This window comes from Tachypleus tridentatus, unplaced genomic scaffold, assembly GCF_004210375.1.
Source record: "Tachypleus tridentatus isolate NWPU-2018 unplaced genomic scaffold, ASM421037v1 Hic_cluster_2, whole genome shotgun sequence".
Taxonomy (NCBI): Eukaryota; Metazoa; Arthropoda; class Merostomata; order Xiphosura; family Limulidae; genus Tachypleus; species Tachypleus tridentatus.
The window spans coordinates 26693053-26713627 of record NW_027467782.1 but is presented as its reverse complement, the minus strand read 5'-3'; the positions used below and the strand labels follow the sequence as shown (position 1 = coordinate 26713627).

Here is a 20575-nt window from a genome sequence, read left to right as displayed (position 1 = left end):
GAACCATACAGGCTTAATAATAAAGACAAATCTTTTGTTAAATCTAAAATACTTTCTAACCAACTTTACAAATAAAAAAAGGATAATTTTGATTTATTTTAATGGTTACAAGATTGGTCATACTGACAAACCTCATACAGAGTTTGGGTAGAATAATACAAAATACAGTCTTGTTTTACTGACTAAAATGTTTTAAGTTTATTTACGATGTTTAAATTTAAATTTCAGATGATTTACGTTTTCAATCTACATGATAATCACTTTACACCCACAGTAGTCAATTTTCTGATTCCACATATTCACAGACTCTTGCAGTGAAAGAGACTTCATTATAAATTATGTTTTTCTCAACAAATGATTTAATGATCATTCACAGTTGATGAAATTTTTATGAAGATACACAAAACGTATTAGAAATTATTGTGGTGAAACTATAAAGATAAATTTGGAGTCACAAACTTGGCAGATTCAACCAAGCCCACAGTGAAAAGAAATGATGGTAATGATTTGACTCACTATCTGTTGTTTATGGGTTCAAATCCCTGTTATCCCCAAACATGTTCATACTTTTACCTATTGGGATGTTGTAACATCAAAATCCATTTCACTCTTTGTTAATAAAAAAAGTAGTTCAAGAGTGGGTAGTAGGTGGTTCTAACTAGCTGTCTTCTCTTTGGTATGTCACTGCTAAATTAGGGATGTCTAACACAGTTAGCCCTTAAGTTGCTTTGGCCAAAATACAAAACTAACCAAACATCAAAAAATATTAAAACACTCAATGTACAGAATATCACCTGACTAAAATTAACAAAGATTTGTAGCAAATAAAATCCAGAAAGCCCAAACATGTGTACTTACAAGTATTCCCTAGCTCTTCTATATTCAGTTGTAAACTGTTGCCTCTTTGATGTTTTGGAGGCAAAGAGGTGTGAAATTGAATGACAAACACCACTTATACCTCCTTTTATTTCTTTTTCATTACCCGTTGAAAGCTGAAACTCTGGTACCTAAAAGAAATACAAAAATAACATTTTTAAACTGGTGTATGATTTTAAAAAATGCTGAACTCCTCAAAAATACATGTGAAATGTATAACAAATTTATCACAACATAATTTATAACCAGTAGAAAATCTGTTAAAAAAACTGATACTATTCTTCAAAAGAGAGAGAGAGAAAGGAAGGAAAATATAATATCACAATAATTTATGTTTGAAGCAGGATATACTCAGTGTGTCATTGAGAAAATATCTCACTGTCTCTGGCTCTCTAATTAGCTAAATTTATCAATTATCTGTAAGATCATATGGGATGAATCATACTTTAATCAATTATTTGTATTCTAGACTTTCTATTGGTTATAAATTTAATAGGACTTAGCCTCAGAAAAATGTATCAGCAATTTGTAAATTTGAGCAAGTTGAAGGGCAGGTGTGGCAAGAAGTTCTTCCATCTTCATTGGTTGCTCTGTAGTTCCATATGATTGAAGGATATAAGATAAAGATTTAGAAGATTAATGACATTTTACATAACATTTCATAGTTTAAGGGGGAAGTTCAAAAGAGGTCATAACTAAAGAACAAATATTCAAATTCTCACACTAGGGTAATTTAAAATTGTTTTTAAATATTTTCTTATATTATTAAGAACTAAAAAATATTTATATATTAAAAGCTGCATTATCATCTATGGTTTGTTGTCAAGTTTGTTCGTACATCATGGTAGTTAAGTAGTTTAATTATATTTTGAATCTAAATTAAAAAAAGTCATGACACGTTAGTTTAACCAGTCTGTGTGCTAAAAGTTCATACATCCCAAGTGTCTTGTTTGGATCATGAAAGGCATCAACCAATGTACTTATAGTTTTATTTGGACTATACTCTGTCCTTAAATACAAAATGATTAGCAAGTGTACTGCAAGTGATTCCAGTGCCAGCGGTAAGCCAAAAAACTGCGAGAAAAGCCTTCTCAGTTACAACAAAACTGGAAACCATCAAGAAGTTTGATGAAAGCCAAAGACTTACTAAAAACTCCAAAGCATTTAAGTTCTCACCATCAACTACAGCAACTATCAAGAAAGAGAAAATTATCCAAAATGCTGAGTCTTCCATACGTGCATCTGTTAAGTTACTAAATCAGTATTGCCTGAAGATAATGGATAGCAAATGCTGACTTGACAGATTAAAAAAAAAGAGCATAATTTACACAGCCTACAGGTGGTAAGTGCTGACAAGGAAGCAACATCAATATGCCAACCAGTTTTAAAAGATATTATTGAACAAAGAGGACATATGACCCATCAGGTTTTCAACATTTGAAAGACTGATCTATATTGGAAGAAGATGCCAGACAGAACAGGTTTAAACAACAAAAACAAATTTTGAGGATTTGTTTACAACTTTTCTGCCCTGCAGTAGAGAGATGTTTCTCTATGGAAAATGCTGCCCATAAATCACTAGTGGTTGATGACAAATCACAAAATCACCCTAACAACCTAATTTACATATCAACAAACATTTCTGTGGAGTTTCTTCCTCCAAACACCACTTCATTGATCCAACCTATAAATCAATACATCATAGCTTCTTTTAAAACATATTACTTGTGACAAATCTTCAGATAAATGATCAGGGGCAGTGGATAGCAACAGAAACACCTAAATCAGAAGTTTCTGGAAACCATTGAACATCAAGAACGTGAAGAGGTTACAACCTCCAATATGAATGCAGTTTGGAAAAAAAAAAAAAAAAAAACTGGCTAAAACGTGTGCACAATTTTCAACCTCTTGTTAAACAAAAATCACATCAGTTTGGATTTTAGTGGAATTGAAGAGCAACTCATCAATGACTTACTGAAATCATACTATAAACAAATTTCCAATGAAGAACTGATAAAACACTGACCAAAATTAGCTGCTTATGAATAGAAAGATGACTAAGAACCAGAATAACAATTGTTTTAAAACAGAAAAGCTGCCAAATTGATTTTACTATTTTAACAAATTGTCAAAATCCAGACCAAAATTGTGATTGAACCCTTAATAATTGAACACAATGTTTAAAATGCCCTAATCTTGTATAAGAACTTTACAGAGATAAAAAGTGAGCATGCTAGACAAACAGCATTGGCAGCATTCTTCAATCAGTCTACACCACTGCTTCCTAGCCACGATGATGTTGACACTCCCACTAGGTCCAGCATGGCCAGGTTGTTAAGGCACTCCACTCGTAATCGTAATCCGAGGGTCGCGAGTTCAAATCCCCATCATACCAAACATGCTCACTACTTCAGTGGTGGGGCATTATAATGTGACAGCCAATCCCATTATCTGTTCATAAAAGAGTAGCCCAAGAGTTGGCAGTGGGTGATGATAACTAGCTGCCTTTCCTCTTGTCTTACACTACTAAACTTGGGACAGCTAGCACAGATAGCCCTCATGCAGCTTTGTTTAAAATAAAAAAAACAAATAAAATTAAAAACATTTGATTATAGTAATAATTACACCATTTTCTTTTAATTAAAATTTAAAAATATCATTCATAAATAATTTCAATATATTTTGCAAACTACAGGAATTAATACTCAATGTTAGATGTTTCTATGATAATATTTTCCATCAAAGTTATCACGGTTTTTAAACACGCAAATTCTTACAAGCTATGTATTTTTACTCAACAAATACAGGAAATAACTAAAGGAATTAATTTCACAAGTTTCAGATTTATATTTCTTCCAACTTCAATATTTTACACAATAAATCTTTGCATATTAGTTGTGTTTGTGAAAGTCATGATCAGAGTTCTAAACACTATAAAACATATCTGCCAGAATTTACTTTGGGGAAAAAAAAAAAAAATCAAAGCATATTATTCTATATTAACAAATAACAGTTTGGTTAAACAACATTACAAGATTTCACAGACAGAGCTCATATGCTCACTCTAATGTTTCACAAATGATGTTTCCCCTATCACAAGGCAAACACCATATTTTTTCAACATTGTTAGAAATCCAATAACCTTTTTTGCCACCAATAACACGAGTAACAGTTTTACAAAATAATAAAACTTTTTTCAAATCTTTCACACATCATGCAACAGATTTACTGTTATGCATTTGTTCTGATGCCTACATTTCTTTCAATTTGATGGTTGTAGTGTATATTGTTGGATGTGTATTATGCAAGCCCCAGCTGTTTTCTAACTTTGTAGAAGATTCTTGAGAGTAAGAATCAACAATATTTGTTTTACAAAATGCTTACACATATTTAAAATGGTTTAACATTCAAGAATATCTCCTTAAACCATATAAATCGATGCACCAAAAGGCAGAACAATTTTTTTTATCACTACAATCAGTGCACTGCAAGCCACAGAAGCTATAATTGTGATTAATACTTATTAATCAGAAAACTATAGAATTTGATCAGGAATGTTTATAGATACTGAACATCACAACCTGTTTAACTTCAGTGAATTGAGTTATGGCATTAGTATATTTACAAGGACATTAAATATCTTTTGTGTGTATCAATCTTGTTGACAAATGACAAATTTAATACATATCAACACTTAATTAACATTTAAATTAAAATTTCCAGCTGTTTGAAATTGTAATACATTATGTACATAACATGATAAATTGGAGACTGATCTGAGATAAATTACAATACATAACAATCAACAATATAATTTCTCTAAAATTAATTTTAAGGTAATAATGAATCACTGTTATATTGCAGCCACGATTAGCTTTACTTCTCTTTAATATCTTACTATATATAATTAAAGCATGTTCTTTACATGGTGTATTATTACAGTACTAACAGTAATTTTGTTGTAGCAAATGTATTTACCATTAGTACTACATCTTGTCCTTAGTCATAATAATAATAATGATGTTAGCTTTCCAGCAACTTCTTATAGTTTCACTTTATTCATTACTTCCTGTACTTACACATTACATCAGTAAAGATATAATGAAACACACATGTGCAGCCACAGTGAAGTAATGTTCTTGTTATCAGAGTATTTTTATTTGAAACTATGTTCTGCAATAAAGAAATAGCTCTTGCATAAACTTTTTTTCTAATTTATTGAATCTTGAATGCAGCACAAAGTGGAGAATTGTTTTATGGATTTTTGTGGTACCAATACAAGTTAGTTTGTTTTATAAATCTATTTTTATTAGCACTAGTTTTGTCATGACATTTTAATCATAAAAAATTAATTTATATTGCTAGCTTATTATACAGAATTAAGCCTATCCTAAATCACCTAAGCTAATTATTATCATGAGTTATTACTGGAATTACAGCCAAGAATATCACTAACAAACAACAATACTCAACTGACAACAACAAAGAGATTACAAGCAAAAATGTAAAACCGTATATTTAATTAGTAATATCTATTACTGAGTTGATTTTCATCGGTTTTATGTGGACAGCTGCCCTGTATCAGATATTCAAATTAATTACATAATGGTCTTGACTTTGTTGTAGCCTTCTGTTAAAATATTGTATCACAACAATAGTTTTTATCACACCAACTCCACATTATACTGTTGACATCCTCCTATCATCCCTTCCTTGTAAACAGTGATGATGTAACACTGAATAAGTTCCCACCAGTTGAATGTATTATGCTACATAGCAATTAGGGATGGTACAAGGAGTGACAGTGGTCTTTAGAATAATGTTGACTCTTTTTCTCATTATCATATATATATACCATATGTTTCAGCAAGAAAAAAACATGAAGTCAAGCTTATCATTTGAAACATTACTTTTCACCAAATTAGAGCAGTTTATTTGAAATCAGCTCCCCTCATCAGTAACCCCAGAAAAGGACAAAGTAGAAAACTAAACTCCTTGCAGTAGGGGACTGTAATTTATATGACTGAATTTTCCTTTATTCACCACAATACACCTACATTTGTAAACATATTTAAAGAATATAAGTGGTATTTAGCACTAGTTGCTTCAGAATGAATGAAAGTCATTACAGTAAAAAAAAAAAAAATGCTTAAGTGCAAATATAACGAGTTATCTCCTTAATCACACTTTAAGAGAAAGATCTGCATGTTAACGCTCTAGTATGATGAGACAGATTTGAATTACAGCACTGTACCTAAAATGATTAACTTTTACACATTTGGTTTATGGCAAATCAATGGTCCTTTGACAATATTAAATGTCATGAGTATACTTACAGAACAGACTCAAGAATGTTTGTCAAAGCCCTTTATGAAGAAGAATATTGATACGGAATGCTTTTAACGAAACACAGTTCAAATAATTTGACAGTGCAACACAGCCGTGAAAGGATTTACTAAATACACTCGAGAAATACATCACAGTCCTCTGTGAGGAAAGATGTTTATACAGAATATTTAGAGAAGCAAAACAATTTAAAACCTTTTAAAATCCATGAAAGAATTTGCAACAATACATTCAAAAACAGTAACAAGCTTCAAAACCACATCCCAAACAAGTACAGAGCAAACTTAAAAATTTGGCTTAGGAAAATGTACCCTTCTACTCTAAAGATAATAAACAATGATATGAAGTTCATGAAAGTTTAAAAGTATTCAGCCATACCACAAAATCAATGTCTAATTACATGCAAAAGATGCAGTAATGCTGGAATTAAAGCAATTTTCCATTCAATAACATACCCATTATGTCCTTTAATTCAGAACCAATAATCATCATAAACTAAGTTTTTGAAAGCCAATGTCCACACCTTCATCTGTTATTAATAAAATCTTTCTACTTGTCAAAAATAAATCATATACAAACAAACTTAACATAGATGCTACATTAAGAGTTTTTTATCTCAAATCTATCCATATCTTAAATCACGGCTTTATATTGTTTCACATAACTTAGGTGGCCAGTAGTTGTTGATTCAACATTATAAAGATTGTATTAAGTGTTGCAATAACACTAAAGAAAAAACTGACAACATTTCAATTATTTGAAACACTTCTCAAAGATATTAATATAATTATATTTATTTTTATACATTCTTGTTCTAAGGAAGACATTTATAGGCACTGATCTTTAAATTTTGCTTCCAAAATTTACATTAATCTCTAAAATGAAAGGACAGCAAGAAAGAACACTTTTTCTAACTTATTCATCAGAATTCACGTATATCAGTATTTTATGCTCTATCTGACGTGTAATATTTCAGTATTGATGTATAGAAAATATCAAAGGAATAGTATAACAACACGATCATTTTTAAAATAATACAAGAATGTTATAATAATCATTTTAATCCAAACAAAAAATGCACAAATTTTGCCAAACATTTTGAAAATTATTTCAAACTGTCACTGCTATAGTTGTTATACAATCAGTAGTTAAGTTTTATAGCTGACAACTGTGTGCAAAAAAATTGTGGAACAAATAAAACTCATTAATATTTCATAAAAGTAATTGATCCTGTAATGTATATGAAAAAAAATTAGCAAACTATAAAAGCTGTGATATATCTTTTACAATTCATAAGTTAGTACTGTTCCATTGACCTCTTCGTTACACATACATTTAACATTAAGATATCTCAGAAGCAGCAAAGACTGGGAATATAACCACTATGTGGAATTTCATGAAGAAATTTTTCATATCACATTAAACTGTAAATTTTTCTTAATTAGTTGATTATAGATTCCAAATTAAGAGTATGTAAAAACAGGATTTTAAATCCATCTTTTGTATGTAACATTTCTGTGCCAACACAAACATTTTTTCAACACAAGGATTTATCAACCAGGATGGATGTGATGGTAGACAAAAAAACCCTATCCAAATATGTAATATTTCTTTTCTACAAAATGCAACATTTAAGACATAACTGGTTTCAACTCCCTTGATATGTTGCTTTAAAATTATCTCTTCACAAATGTCTGTAAATGCTAAGAATTTATTTGCATTTTACTTTACTTAATCCAAAAATGAGAAAATCAAAAGCTGTTCTCTTCTAAACACCATTTCAGTGTAATCACAAAATCAAATTAAAGAACTACTTCCAGTGGTGGATTAAGAACATGTAGTGTCACACAGCTGTTGAACATCATTTAGGAAGGAACATCACACTGAGTTTTATGGTCATGCAAAGGAAACAAACTTACTTAACACATTCCACCAGACAAAAAGGGAAATCCATGAATTTACAAAGAAATAATTGTATAACAACTAAATACAGTAATAGTATAATAACTTCAGCTCTGATTAATATCAGTGATACAGTGTTTTGTTTGAAGATACTTTTTTATTCACATCATAAATATACTTAACTTGTGTAAATTAATTAATTTATTTAATATTTTTAGTTCAAACTTGCATATAGTTGAAGACAATTTGAAGTAGAATATACAAAGTTGAAAAAGAATAATTACATAAATATTTGGTTATAATTAATACAGTACAAGTTTTCAACATAATTCTAAACACTGGTAAAACTTCCATCACATTTTCGTCAGTCTCATAAAAAGCTTGCATATCTTTACAAATCAATGAGCAAATACTCATTGTAAACTGTATAACAAGCTATCATTAAATCATCTTACCTCCTTAATCGGCATTTTCATCTTTATTATTTCAGCATATCGAGTTAAAACTTCCCATGGGGCATGAATTTTGACAAAGTTTACACCAACAGAGCACTATTGAAAGATAAAAAATAAGATGTAACCTTACAGAGGTTTTCTTATTATCTATTTTCAATTCAAATGGTATTGTGAGTAAAAATATAAATAAATATATGATTTAAAACATATTTCACACAATTCAAAAAGTTTGAAAATTTTAAGATAATAGTCCAAAAATATGTTTTTCAGTAATATAAATAACTTTTTTTCATATTTTAACACTCTTACCACGAGCTCAGTAAAGTCAACTTGGTTTGTGGCCCCAAACTGACCTTTAGTTTTCATATTGTGACTCAATGTTTTTATGTAACTTTGAAATTTCACAAGCTTTCAGTGAACATTACCAGATTTTTGAATACAAACACCAGAAATAAATCAAAGTATTGACTGCTCCAAGTGGTTATTACAAAAGATAAAAAATAATTTCCTTCATCTGAAAATTATCAAATTTCATTTGTGTAATCTCCAAAACTTCTTGAATAAATATCAAAAGTTTTTCTCAATAAAACTTCATATTCTATCTTCTATTTTCTCTATCCTAATTCTCCATGCATTTTTTTTCAGTTTGACACTCCTCATAAACACCATGATAAAAAAAAAAGGAAACAAATCAAAATTATCATTATGTTCTTTCCATAATGACTGCAAATTGTAACAGGAAACTATGATTTTATCAAAAGTAGCTTAAATATTGTGATAATATAATTTCTACTGAAATATTTTTGTTTTATTGCTCTTTGAACTGTGTCTAACTAATAATTCCACCACAAAAGTTGAAAATCCCATGACAAAGTGTATCATATATTACATGATCAAATAATGTAACTCATGAACTACTCACAAGCATACCTTGTGAAGCATTTGTAGTACCATTGTTATTTTTCTCTACCTTACCAAATTAAACCTTCTTCAATTTAACAACTATCTACTTTTTTATATTTTATTTACTTTCATTATAATGAATAAGAAATAGATGTGAAAAACAAAAAATTACAGTACTTCACTGGATCTTCAAATTTTTTGTTTTTGACAAAATTTAAGCCTAGTGTTTTGTATTAGTAGTATAAACAGGCTAAAAAATTTTGATTTGTTTAATTAATGCACTTACATACACAAAATAATAAAACATGGAAAACAAACAATCTCCTACAACTATCACAATTTCTCTGGCTTTCCACCTATGAGATAAAATTTCAGGTAAGCTCATCAAAATGTTTCACATGGAAATAACATTTGAACTGGAGGGAAAATAAACAATTCTCTGAAGAAAAAAAATGAAGTAATATAATATATAATTTGTTAGATTAAATCTTTGACTTTTTATTGCATATAAATAAATATAGTTTATGACATCAGAAAGAACTACTGGTAATTTGTGAAAGAAAGAATGTGAGAGGCAGGTGTGGTAAGTGGATCTGATTTTCTTATTTATGGCTCTGTAAATTAATTATATTGAAGGCTTTAAAAATATGCTTTGCTTGAGCAATAACTATGTTACAACAAATAATTTCTACATCTACTTTTAGGAGAAGAAAATAAATAAGAGAGGAGACAAAAACTAGACGGTAAATTACACAATTTTCATACTATGGGAGTTTGAGGATTTTTTTAAAAGTATTTACTTATAAAATTAAGAATTTAAAATTTATGTAATATTAATATTTTAATTATTAAACATCTTTTGATTTCATGTTTATTCATATACAATGATATTAAAGTGAGATAGTTACACTTTAAATATAACTGTGAAAATGTGACATAAGCCCTAAGACCTATCCTCAGGATGAGGAGTAACCAATTTACCACATGCTATATTTCATTTATTTTTAATTCTTTTATAACAGCCCATAAAAGGTCTCAAAAGGAGAAAACTTAAATGCACTAATCACATCATGTTATTACTTTATTATTTAAAGTCAGCTCTGGTTCTATATTTTAATACATTAAAGAATTGATTAAATAACATATGAATATCATGGTTCACACAGTAAAAGATGTTTCTAGTGTGGTTTCTACATCATATTTTTGTTATGAGTGCAATGTTTGTTTGTTTTAGAGCAAAGCCACATTGAGCTATCTGCTGTGTCCACCATAGGGAATACAACCCTGGATTTTAGTGTTATCACTAAACTTATCACTATCCCACCAGGGGAACAAAAGCAAGAATGAGCAATATGTGATTTCTTTAACGTACTTTTGTCAAATATTATTAAGTTAAAAACCGTTTTTGGGTAAAAATTCATTTCCACAGCAAACAGAGTATATACAACTTAATATATTAATTTAAGCTTAACCTAAATCTCCTTAGCCTAATAAACCTTATAAAATATTACTAGGATTATAAGTAAAATTATTAATAAAAAACAGGTTACCCAACTCTTCACGTAATCATTGTAAATATTTTTGTGATACAGTATACCATTAGATAGACCAGTGTATCAAGCTTGTTACATAATTTGTTGATCTATGCACAAAGCTATCTTTTATCTTAAGAAATTACTAAAAACAAATGTTACACTAATAATTATAGCACTAGCTTTAAATATTTCATATGAATAAACTCTTGAAATGAATACTTTTTTTTCTAAGTACTGGTAGTTTGTTAAATATATGATGAACTATTTAAAGTTAACAACTAAAGAAAAGGAATATTTTTGTAATATAAATATAAAACAAGTCTGAAGAAAGACACATTAAAAACACAACAATGAAAGATACAGCAAAATAATAGCTTTGCAAATAAGCAAAAACTCTGAAGACTTGCGTTTATTACTTTAACTACATGGTATGAAAATAAATCTTGTAACCAAACACACAATGTTACTTTAATTACATTTTATATTATCATAAATATTATGTTTCGTACTTTATTTTCTTATGTAAAACAAACACCTGAACCATCTGTTAACAATTCATCATGAAATAACAGATATGTAATGAAAAAACAACATTTACTTGATGAACATGTTCCAGTTCCAGCCCTTCGTCCTCCAAATTGGCTTCAAAAATTTGTCTAATATTTCTGTGAGGACCACTGTCCTTCTCTGAAGATGTCTTGTAAACCAACACAAAGTCAGTTTGATGGTGTTCATCATCAAACAGAGAAGGTTCCTAGTTAATACAATTCCAAAATTTTATAACTGTAATTAGGTTTTTATTTCATCTAAACAAAATCATTATTGGTTTGTCTGAATGTTTTGTTTCTTGTTCATAATGAAAATAATTTAATATATACATATACACTTGATCTTTTCTCATCTATCAAAAGTGAATCTGTATTTATAAAAAATTATTAATAGGCTTCTAAAGGGTATATAAGCACATTTACTGAAATATCCTAGTGACAGTTTGTAATTTCTGTACATGTAAAGCTCACGAGCTGCATAAATGAATAAGTTTTCTTACCACAGAACATGGGGAAACCTCCCCTAAACTTACTCCCACCCAAAAGACTTTGTTCAAAATTTAAGGGTTTTATTTGTAAATGATAACTTTTGTAATAATAAATAAGAGGCCCTAAAAATAGGACCATTTTAAACATACTTCTAAAAAAAGATCTTTGGATATAAAACCAGACAATGTTTATAGACATAGTGTGTCTTTAGCACAGGAATCTTTTGCACCACAGAATTCACCAAATACAATTCTTCACCTCGAGAAAAAAATTTTGAAAGAAAATCTTTAAATGTTGCAGAATAGTTTATGATTTTGAAAAAAAAAGCATTTAATTTCAGTAATTGATGCAAAAAAATTACATCATGTACATCAAACCTGTCATATTAATTCCCTTGATAAAAAACAAGACATGTTATATACACAAAGGGGCACAGTAAATATTTATATTATGAATAAATATACAAAATATAATCATATCAAAATTACACTAGTGTTCTATATATATATATATATGTATTTAAAATGCTGGAAAGAATCAAGCCAACTTAAGGTGTATATAAGACACATTTATTCCACCATTCAATACCTCAATTATTGAACTACTTAATTCACATGACAGTTGTACATTAAAAACTGTTTATAAGATTTGATTTTTTTACATACACCATTAGAACTTTAAAATACAAGAAATTTGAATATTTGTTGATGTTTTTAAGTAAAAAAAGTTAGCAACGTAACTATTTTGTAATGACAAAACAGGAGAAGTGCTAATAAACATGCATCATGTAATAAATAATAAACAGAATCATAAACTCTTTTTAACTATTGAACAATGTAATAATACCTCTGTGGATTCCTCAATCTGAATATCAATTTCACTTGATATTGATCTCATATCTTTAGCACTTTCATAAGTGCTCGACTCAGACTCTGAATCTAACAGAAATAATAATAATAAAACCATTAAAGAATACACAAAAATGGTAATTTTTTAATGTTGTTCACTGTTGAAATTAAAAGTAAATTGTAAGGAAAATCTGGTTTTCTTATGTCCAAATGTTTTTTACTTTTCAAATATTAACCTTCAAAATGAACAAACAAACACTACCTACACTAACCAGTCTTTTATATCTGCCAGGTTACGTTTTCAATGAGATAATGACAAACTGTAGTTAGTGACCAATCAATCATAAAAAATGGCTCTAAATTAACTGTTTGTTGAATATAATCTCCTGTTAGCTGTAAATCGTTTTTTAGATATTTAAAAAAAAATCAGACTCAAAACAATTATAAATGTCATTTAACTACAGTGTCTCTACAAATATTTGATTTGCCGTTCGTCACGTGAGTTGTACCAGTTTCAGAGAATTTCACCACTAATGATTTAGCCTCGACAAGGGCAAATTGAGGGGTTAAATTCCCTAAAACTGGTATAATGTTTCAACAAGTGGTGAATGAAATGAAAGATCTTACTTCATATTTATTATTTTAAATCCCTCTGGTAAGTAATTCACAAGAATAAATTAAGCACATTTTATGTACATATAAAACATTTTGTAGAACAGACAAAAGCACATTTTTCTTTAGAAAGTAACAGTTGAAATGATGATATTAAATCAAAATTATTAAACACATATATAAAATGACAAGAAAAACTTGTACCATTACAACATGGAAAACATGTTTCTTTTTCAATATTTGTCTTGAAATATTTAATATTCTTATTCTGTACTTACCTGCTAAACTTCTTTGGCCTGTTTCAACATCAGGCCCTTCTCCACTCATTTTCTTAATGTTGAACAGCTAATCTGGATAACCAAATGTGACATTTACAGAAACTTTAAGACACACTACACTTGCTAAATGTAACCATATATTATTCAACCAAATTACACAGTTATTTGAGAATTATTAGATGTTTTAAAAACACAAATCTAGCATTGTAGAAGACAAATATTAACCAGATATTGAATCAATATCAACATGTACGATAACAGACTGCAACAATGATTTGCATTTAACTTGATAAAACCATGTCAACTATCTTTACATAAAAAGCACTTTGATAAGAGACATCACATACATTAATGACACTTGTGTTAAGAGGTTTCATATAGGAATATTTAAAAAAATGTTTTTGATTTATTCTGTTAAAAAAGGTTGGGTAAATTTAACATCATATTTGTACAAATTATTATAATTTCAGAGATTAAAACTTTTTTGTGTGCAAAAGTTGTGCTATTTAAAAAACAAACTAAAACTGATTCACTGTTCTTTTGTAACTAAGGTTTATGTAAATATACTTTATTTTAACCCCAAGTTAATTCCAAAGAAAGCCATACACCACAGTTATTCTTTTTCCAAAGGACATGAGGAAGCTTACAGATCAGACTATCTCTGGTCTGCCCAACACTGGTATCAAAACCTGATTTTTGGTGGTGTTAGTACACAGACTGGAAAGCTAATTATAAAAGTATTTATAACTTATTTGATTTTGAGTTATATACAAATGCAAAGTAAAAATTACCAAAGACTTCAATAAACTCATGCATGTTTTTGTCAAAAACTACAAATATCTTTCCAACCAGACAGATGACACTATAATATATTTCTACTGACATTTTTCAATTTGGAAAGATATTTTATTAAAAATTATGCCTTACAGGATTTACCTTTGTCCTTCACATTCTTTGATTTTAGCATCACAATTAATGAATAGCAGGAACAGACAACTAACCATGGATGGCTATTTATTCTGAAACTAGTTTTTTTGCAGGGTCAAATTATCACAATGCTTTTTAATATTAGATATGAAATGTAAACATTTTTGATGAAGAAAAAAAACAGAAAAAAGTTAGTTTTATATGATTTTCATAAATTAATACAGAAGTCATTAACTTTGACACCATACTATTCTTCTTTTGCTCATTAAAATATAATATATAAGTAAATCCCAGTTGTCACTTTCACTTTGTGATGCTCATATTATGAGCAAATTTTAATTTAAGTTTCACCATTCTTACAACTTTGTCGAATGTGTACCAGAAAGTTTTATTTTCTCAAAGTGCATTTGTTTTCTTAATACAATGGTGGTGTTGAGTTAACAAGGCTCACAGAAAGAATGGAAGAGGACACTGTTTGTTTTGTTTTACAAAACTCAAACTCATCATAATTTTGACAAGTCAGGTAAAATTAATAAAAATAGAAAGGTTTAAACAAAACTGAACAAAAACTTCAAAGTCAGAAAATTCCTTTGTGTTTGTAATTTAAAAATATACTTATAAACTCATCATAGCCTTCAGAAAAATTGACTGGTTATGTTAAAAATGATTGACATCATTACTTATGATGATGACAAACCTCTATGTCTAATACTGAATACATCTCTTTAATCTTCAGATAATTATAATTATTTCAGGTCTCCATGTTCATCTATCAGATCTGAGTTACATGTATAAACTGATCTTATAGGATGACCAAATAATTGGGTTTCAGCCTTTAGTGTGATGTGTTAGGCTGCTATCTATTTCTGCAAAATTTAAAGCAACACCTGGCACTGAACAAAGTTAAGAAATTTTGCTGTTATGATGTACATCCAAATCTAAATCCAGGTTAAACATCAGGCCAAAGTACTAACACTAGACAAATTTGTGGGTCACAGTATGGGCAAATTACGCGTGCAGTAACAATTAGTATTAGTTTTATTTGAGAACCAGATAACTTGACTGGCGTACTTTTAGGCTTAATAATCATATTTATAAAAGAAATTTTCCTTTACTGTTTACCGATCTAGAATTCTTCTAATATTTATAACTGAATCCTTTCTCTCAACGATTAGTATATACGAATGCAACTTTTCAGTTCCCAATATCCAACAGTTACGGTCACATATACGTGTTTTTTCTGAAGAATGCGATATCCTTGTTAAAAAGTAGTTTTAAAAATTATCATGTATTTTCAATTCTGCATCAGACTGCTAAACAAATTCCAACGTGAAAACAAACAGTTGAAAATAAATGCAATAAAGTTAATAAACTTAAGAAACGATTTAATGCGAAAAAATACCTTAAATATTCTTTATCCAAAATTTGTTTCACTCTGCTTTGTTCGCTTTATTGATACTTAATTTTTGAAATCGTAACGAATGCGCATTAGTGACAAAGAAGGCAACTGCGCAGGTTCTGCAGGAAGACATGCGCATTGCATACGACAGAAAATATGACGTTCGCCTTTGTCATTATTTATATTTATTTTACAGCAGTAATATTGTTGTTTATCTGTTAAATAGCCATTAAAATTAAAATTTGCAAATAAAAACTGCACCAAACTCTATTTTTAGATAAAGTTTGAAATTTTATCGCGACAACATATAAACTGTTACCACATAAAATCCTTTAAAAAATTAAACTTCGATAATGATGCACTGTACTTTTATATATGAAAAAACGGCTCGTTTGGGTTGAGAATTTTTTTATGTAAAGAAGCAAACAACGTTTTGACCTTCCTTGGTCATCGTCAGAGTTACAAAGAAAAAAAGAAGTAACTTACTGATAGCTGACCACATGTTCAGAAGCGGTGTTGAATTTCGCTAAAAATCTACTCGAGGGCTGTATGCCCTACGAGAAAATGGAGTCGCTGCAAGTTATTTCCTTTTCAACATTAGTTATAAATCTGTAGTTTTCGTATACGTGTATTACCGACGAGTTGCTCTTGGTAACAATAGACGATAAGCCTAAAAGTACTGCTACCGCCACTCATTGGGTCGGTGATAAACTTACGGACTCCAGCAGTAAAATTTGGTTTTTAGATTCCCCACGGTAAACTTTGGATAATTCATTATACAACTTTGCAACGAGAATATAATAACAATACCTAAAATGATTTCAAGACAACAAGCACTATCATCGAAAATTTGAAATTGTCTCTTCTTTTTTCTTTGCACCCTAGTGGCACTGAAGTATATCTGACGACTCGCACCGGTAGAAACCGGGTTTTGAATCATGTGGTGGGCAAAGCATAGATAGCCCGTTGTATAGCTTTGTGCTTACTTCTAAACAAACCAAACCAAAATATTTTGCCTTTAATAAACAGTAACACATTACCTGTTTTGTTTTGTATTTAAACAGGAATGCATGACTTGCTTCGTTTTTCAACAAAAATGCATGACTGTTGTTTTCTCTTCAACAAGAATGCATGACTTGTTTGGCAAAAAAAACAAAAAAACAACGTTTTACCCATAATTCACAACTACTGACTAAGACGTAGTAAAAACAAACACTCCAACATATCCTGAAAGGTGACTTCTACTCTGCCAATGTTTATACTTGGGTCCCTTTGTCTTACAATTCTCACTGTTAAGTATGAATAAAGATGATGCATCAACTTTATCAATTCTTTTTACAATCTTAAACACCTCTATCATATCACATCCCTCCTTCAATTCTTCTTTTTTTAAGAGAAGGCAGAATGAGAGATTTCAGCCACTCCTCATATGACTACTCCATCCTAGACATCTTTCTAGTAACTCAACTTTGAACCCCTTCAAAAATTTAAAGCCCTTCCAAAGGTAAGGATACCAAGACTGAACACAGTACTTCAAATATGATATAACCAATGAATCATACAATGAAATTATAACTGCTTTAGACTGATATTGAAAATCTCTGTTGATATAACCTAAAATTTTATTTGCTCTACCACCAGCAATAACACAATGCTTGGATAGCTTCTGAGACTGATCAGCTATTATATTAAGATCCCTTTTTCTCTATTGTTTAGATTATTCCCATCAAAATTATTATTCATATAATGATAATCCAGTGGCATTATTTTACATTTATTATAATAAAATCCCATCTGCCATTTATTTTCCCAATCACTGAATGATACAAATCTTTCTGTAAATCAGCAGTATTCTCTTCACAGGCAGTAACACCCTATGTCTTAATGTAATCTGCACATTTAATTATTTATTGACCATTCTTTCATCTGTGTCATGGATGCATATCAAAAGGAGCAAAGGTCCTAAGACTTGAACCCTGAGGTACCTCATTTGTGACATTAATCTAGTTTGGTTGAACTACATTTGTGACAATCCTTTCTTCCTGATCTACTCTTACTCTCATCAACACAAATAGTAACCTTTTGAATGAATGCCAGAAGATTTTGTAAGCCAAGGTTTTCCATCAGTGAAACCACGTTAGCTGTCTGATAAAATTCTAAACTTGGTTAAATAACTTTTTGAAGTTTTTTCTTTTATCAGACTCTCCAAAATGTGATCTACAACTGATGTAAAACAAATGAGTCTGTAAGTACTGGAACAATTTTCATCACCCCGGTTGATAAGAGAAGTTACATTAGTTAATTTTCAATTTGTTTTGTTTCTCATTAATTTTACTTCCAATACTCTTCATGAGTCAACATTGTTTTTACTTGGTGCTACCCTGTTCTTTATGTAAGGAAAATATTTACCTTGAATACTGAAAAATTTTTCTTTAAAGATTTTCCATATTTGCTTTGTGTCTCAGCATAACACAGATACCCAATTCACAATGGATAATTCTTGTTGCTTTCCTTCAAAATTTGATTTTTAAAATTTGGAATCAAAATGTTCTGAATTCAATATACAGGAAAAATATCAAACTTAATACAACAGTGATCACTTGTACCCATGTGTTCTCCAATTTCCTACATATATTTTTGAAGCTACAACAAATCTCAAATAGTAGTTTGTAGTAAGACTAAGGGAAGGGAAATTTAAAAAAAGTAATTGATGCATATATATAAATACAGGGAGCAGTGTGTGTGTTTACATATATATAAATACAGGGAGCAGTGAATGTGTTCACATATGTGTACATACAGGGAGTGCTGTGTGTGTTTACATATATATACATGTGTGTGTGTGAATACAGGGAGTGGTGTGTGTCTGTTTACACACATATATATATACACAACTTCCGATTGTTACAAATATTAGTAAGCTTTGTTGTGCACATTTATTCATTATATTGTCAAAAAGCATTTGATTTTGTGTTTTCATCTAACAATTTATTATTTAAGAAGAGATAAATGAAAAAGGGCATTACCTGAAACATTGTAACAACAAACGTATGTATATTAAAGTGTGTGCATACTGTAGTTAACTTTGTGGTGGTTCTATCTTCAACATTTCCTTTTCTTCCATTAACAACCACCACACATAATTTTCTACAGTTTTAAACCAACTATAATATTAATACTGTAAGGAAACATAAATAATAAGTTATACATTGTTAGACACATGTTATGACAGACTCGAGAAATAGAACATTACAAGCAGTTTTGTAATTTAACAGATATTCTAACATCAAATAATTGAACATATTAACTCTGGTAAATCTGTGAAAGTGAAACATTGATTAATATAAAATTATATTCCTTGTTATTTATCTGAATTGTATAGGTCAGTTTTTATAAACTTTCATCAAAACTATTGTCTTCCCCACCACAGCAATTGATTACCTCATATTGTCAAAATGTCACTAGTTTTTGTCAAGTGTAAAGCTTTAGAAACTAGAACAGTTAATTCTAATCATCATTAAATGCTGAAACAAATTAAATGTAGTACAAAGTGATATTTGATGAAAATGTTTTCATTTTTCAAAAGGGTTCCTCTTGAATTTTTTATTAAGAACAGAATCTACTTTTTAGTGGTGATTCAGGTTGTTGCTGCACTTTGTTATAACATGTAAGGCATAAGCCATTTATTTTTATTCATTCTTGGTGGATGGGAAACACACAACCACTCAAGGTTATGTCTACTTTTTACATGTTGCATGGCAGTAATGTTAACTGTAATGTGTTTCAGACTAACCAAATCATGCTACTCCAAACATCAGCTCCTAATATTTGTGCAGACATCTGTAATATCACTTTACATATGATGTGGAATAAGTGATTAATGAAGCAGATCGTTTGTGTTAATTTTTACAGTAACTGGATATTTACATTAATTCAATTCAGTTGTTTGTTCTACCTGTTTTGCCAAGTGTATCTATATTATTAGTATCTGTATGAGGCATGATTTATTCACCATTTTACGAAAATTACAGATCTGATTACTTAACATCTTTCAATGTGCTTTCTGTTGTCAGATGTTCTGACTATAAATGATGCAACCAAGATTTCCCTGAAGGAGAAAGATATTTGTGTAGCTTATCTTCTACAATGCAGTATTTTTTCGTATTGATAGTTCTTGTTATGTCAGTTACTCTTTTAGGAATTATTAGCGATATTTTAACTTAAACCATAAAATGTAGTATTTCTATTGAGAATACCTTCGTCAATTAAATAACACAACATAAAAAACCAAAACACTTTCATTTGAACCAAAGTCTTATCAGTCACAGAAGTGAAAAATAGTGATGGCATAAAACAGGAAAAATAATTTATCCCCAATCCTGACTGTGTCTTGGGTAAAAAGGACCAGTCCAAGAATGTAGGTTAAATGATACAACATCCTGTGGACAGTCAGCACA

The 20575-nt window shown here is 29.6% G+C and overlaps 1 protein-coding gene across 4 annotated transcripts in view; it reads right to left on the bottom strand.

The window, feature by feature from the left end:
- LOC143242444 (anoctamin-6-like) overlaps nt 1–20575 on the bottom strand; it is a 40871-nt gene that overhangs the window by 3971 nt on the left and 16325 nt on the right. For all 4 annotated transcript variants that reach the window (XM_076485849.1, XM_076485850.1, XM_076485848.1 and 1 more), the window contains 5 exons: nt 13793–13864; nt 12901–12992; nt 11616–11771; nt 8580–8675; nt 859–1007 (listed from right to left, as the gene is read on the bottom strand). In XM_076485849.1, coding sequence (XP_076341964.1) covers nt 859–1007; nt 8580–8675; nt 11616–11771; nt 12901–12992; nt 13793–13841 — 542 coding nt within the window. In that variant the 5' untranslated portion in view covers nt 13842–13864. The remainder of the gene's footprint in view (nt 1–858; nt 1008–8579; nt 8676–11615; nt 11772–12900; nt 12993–13792; nt 13865–20575) is intronic.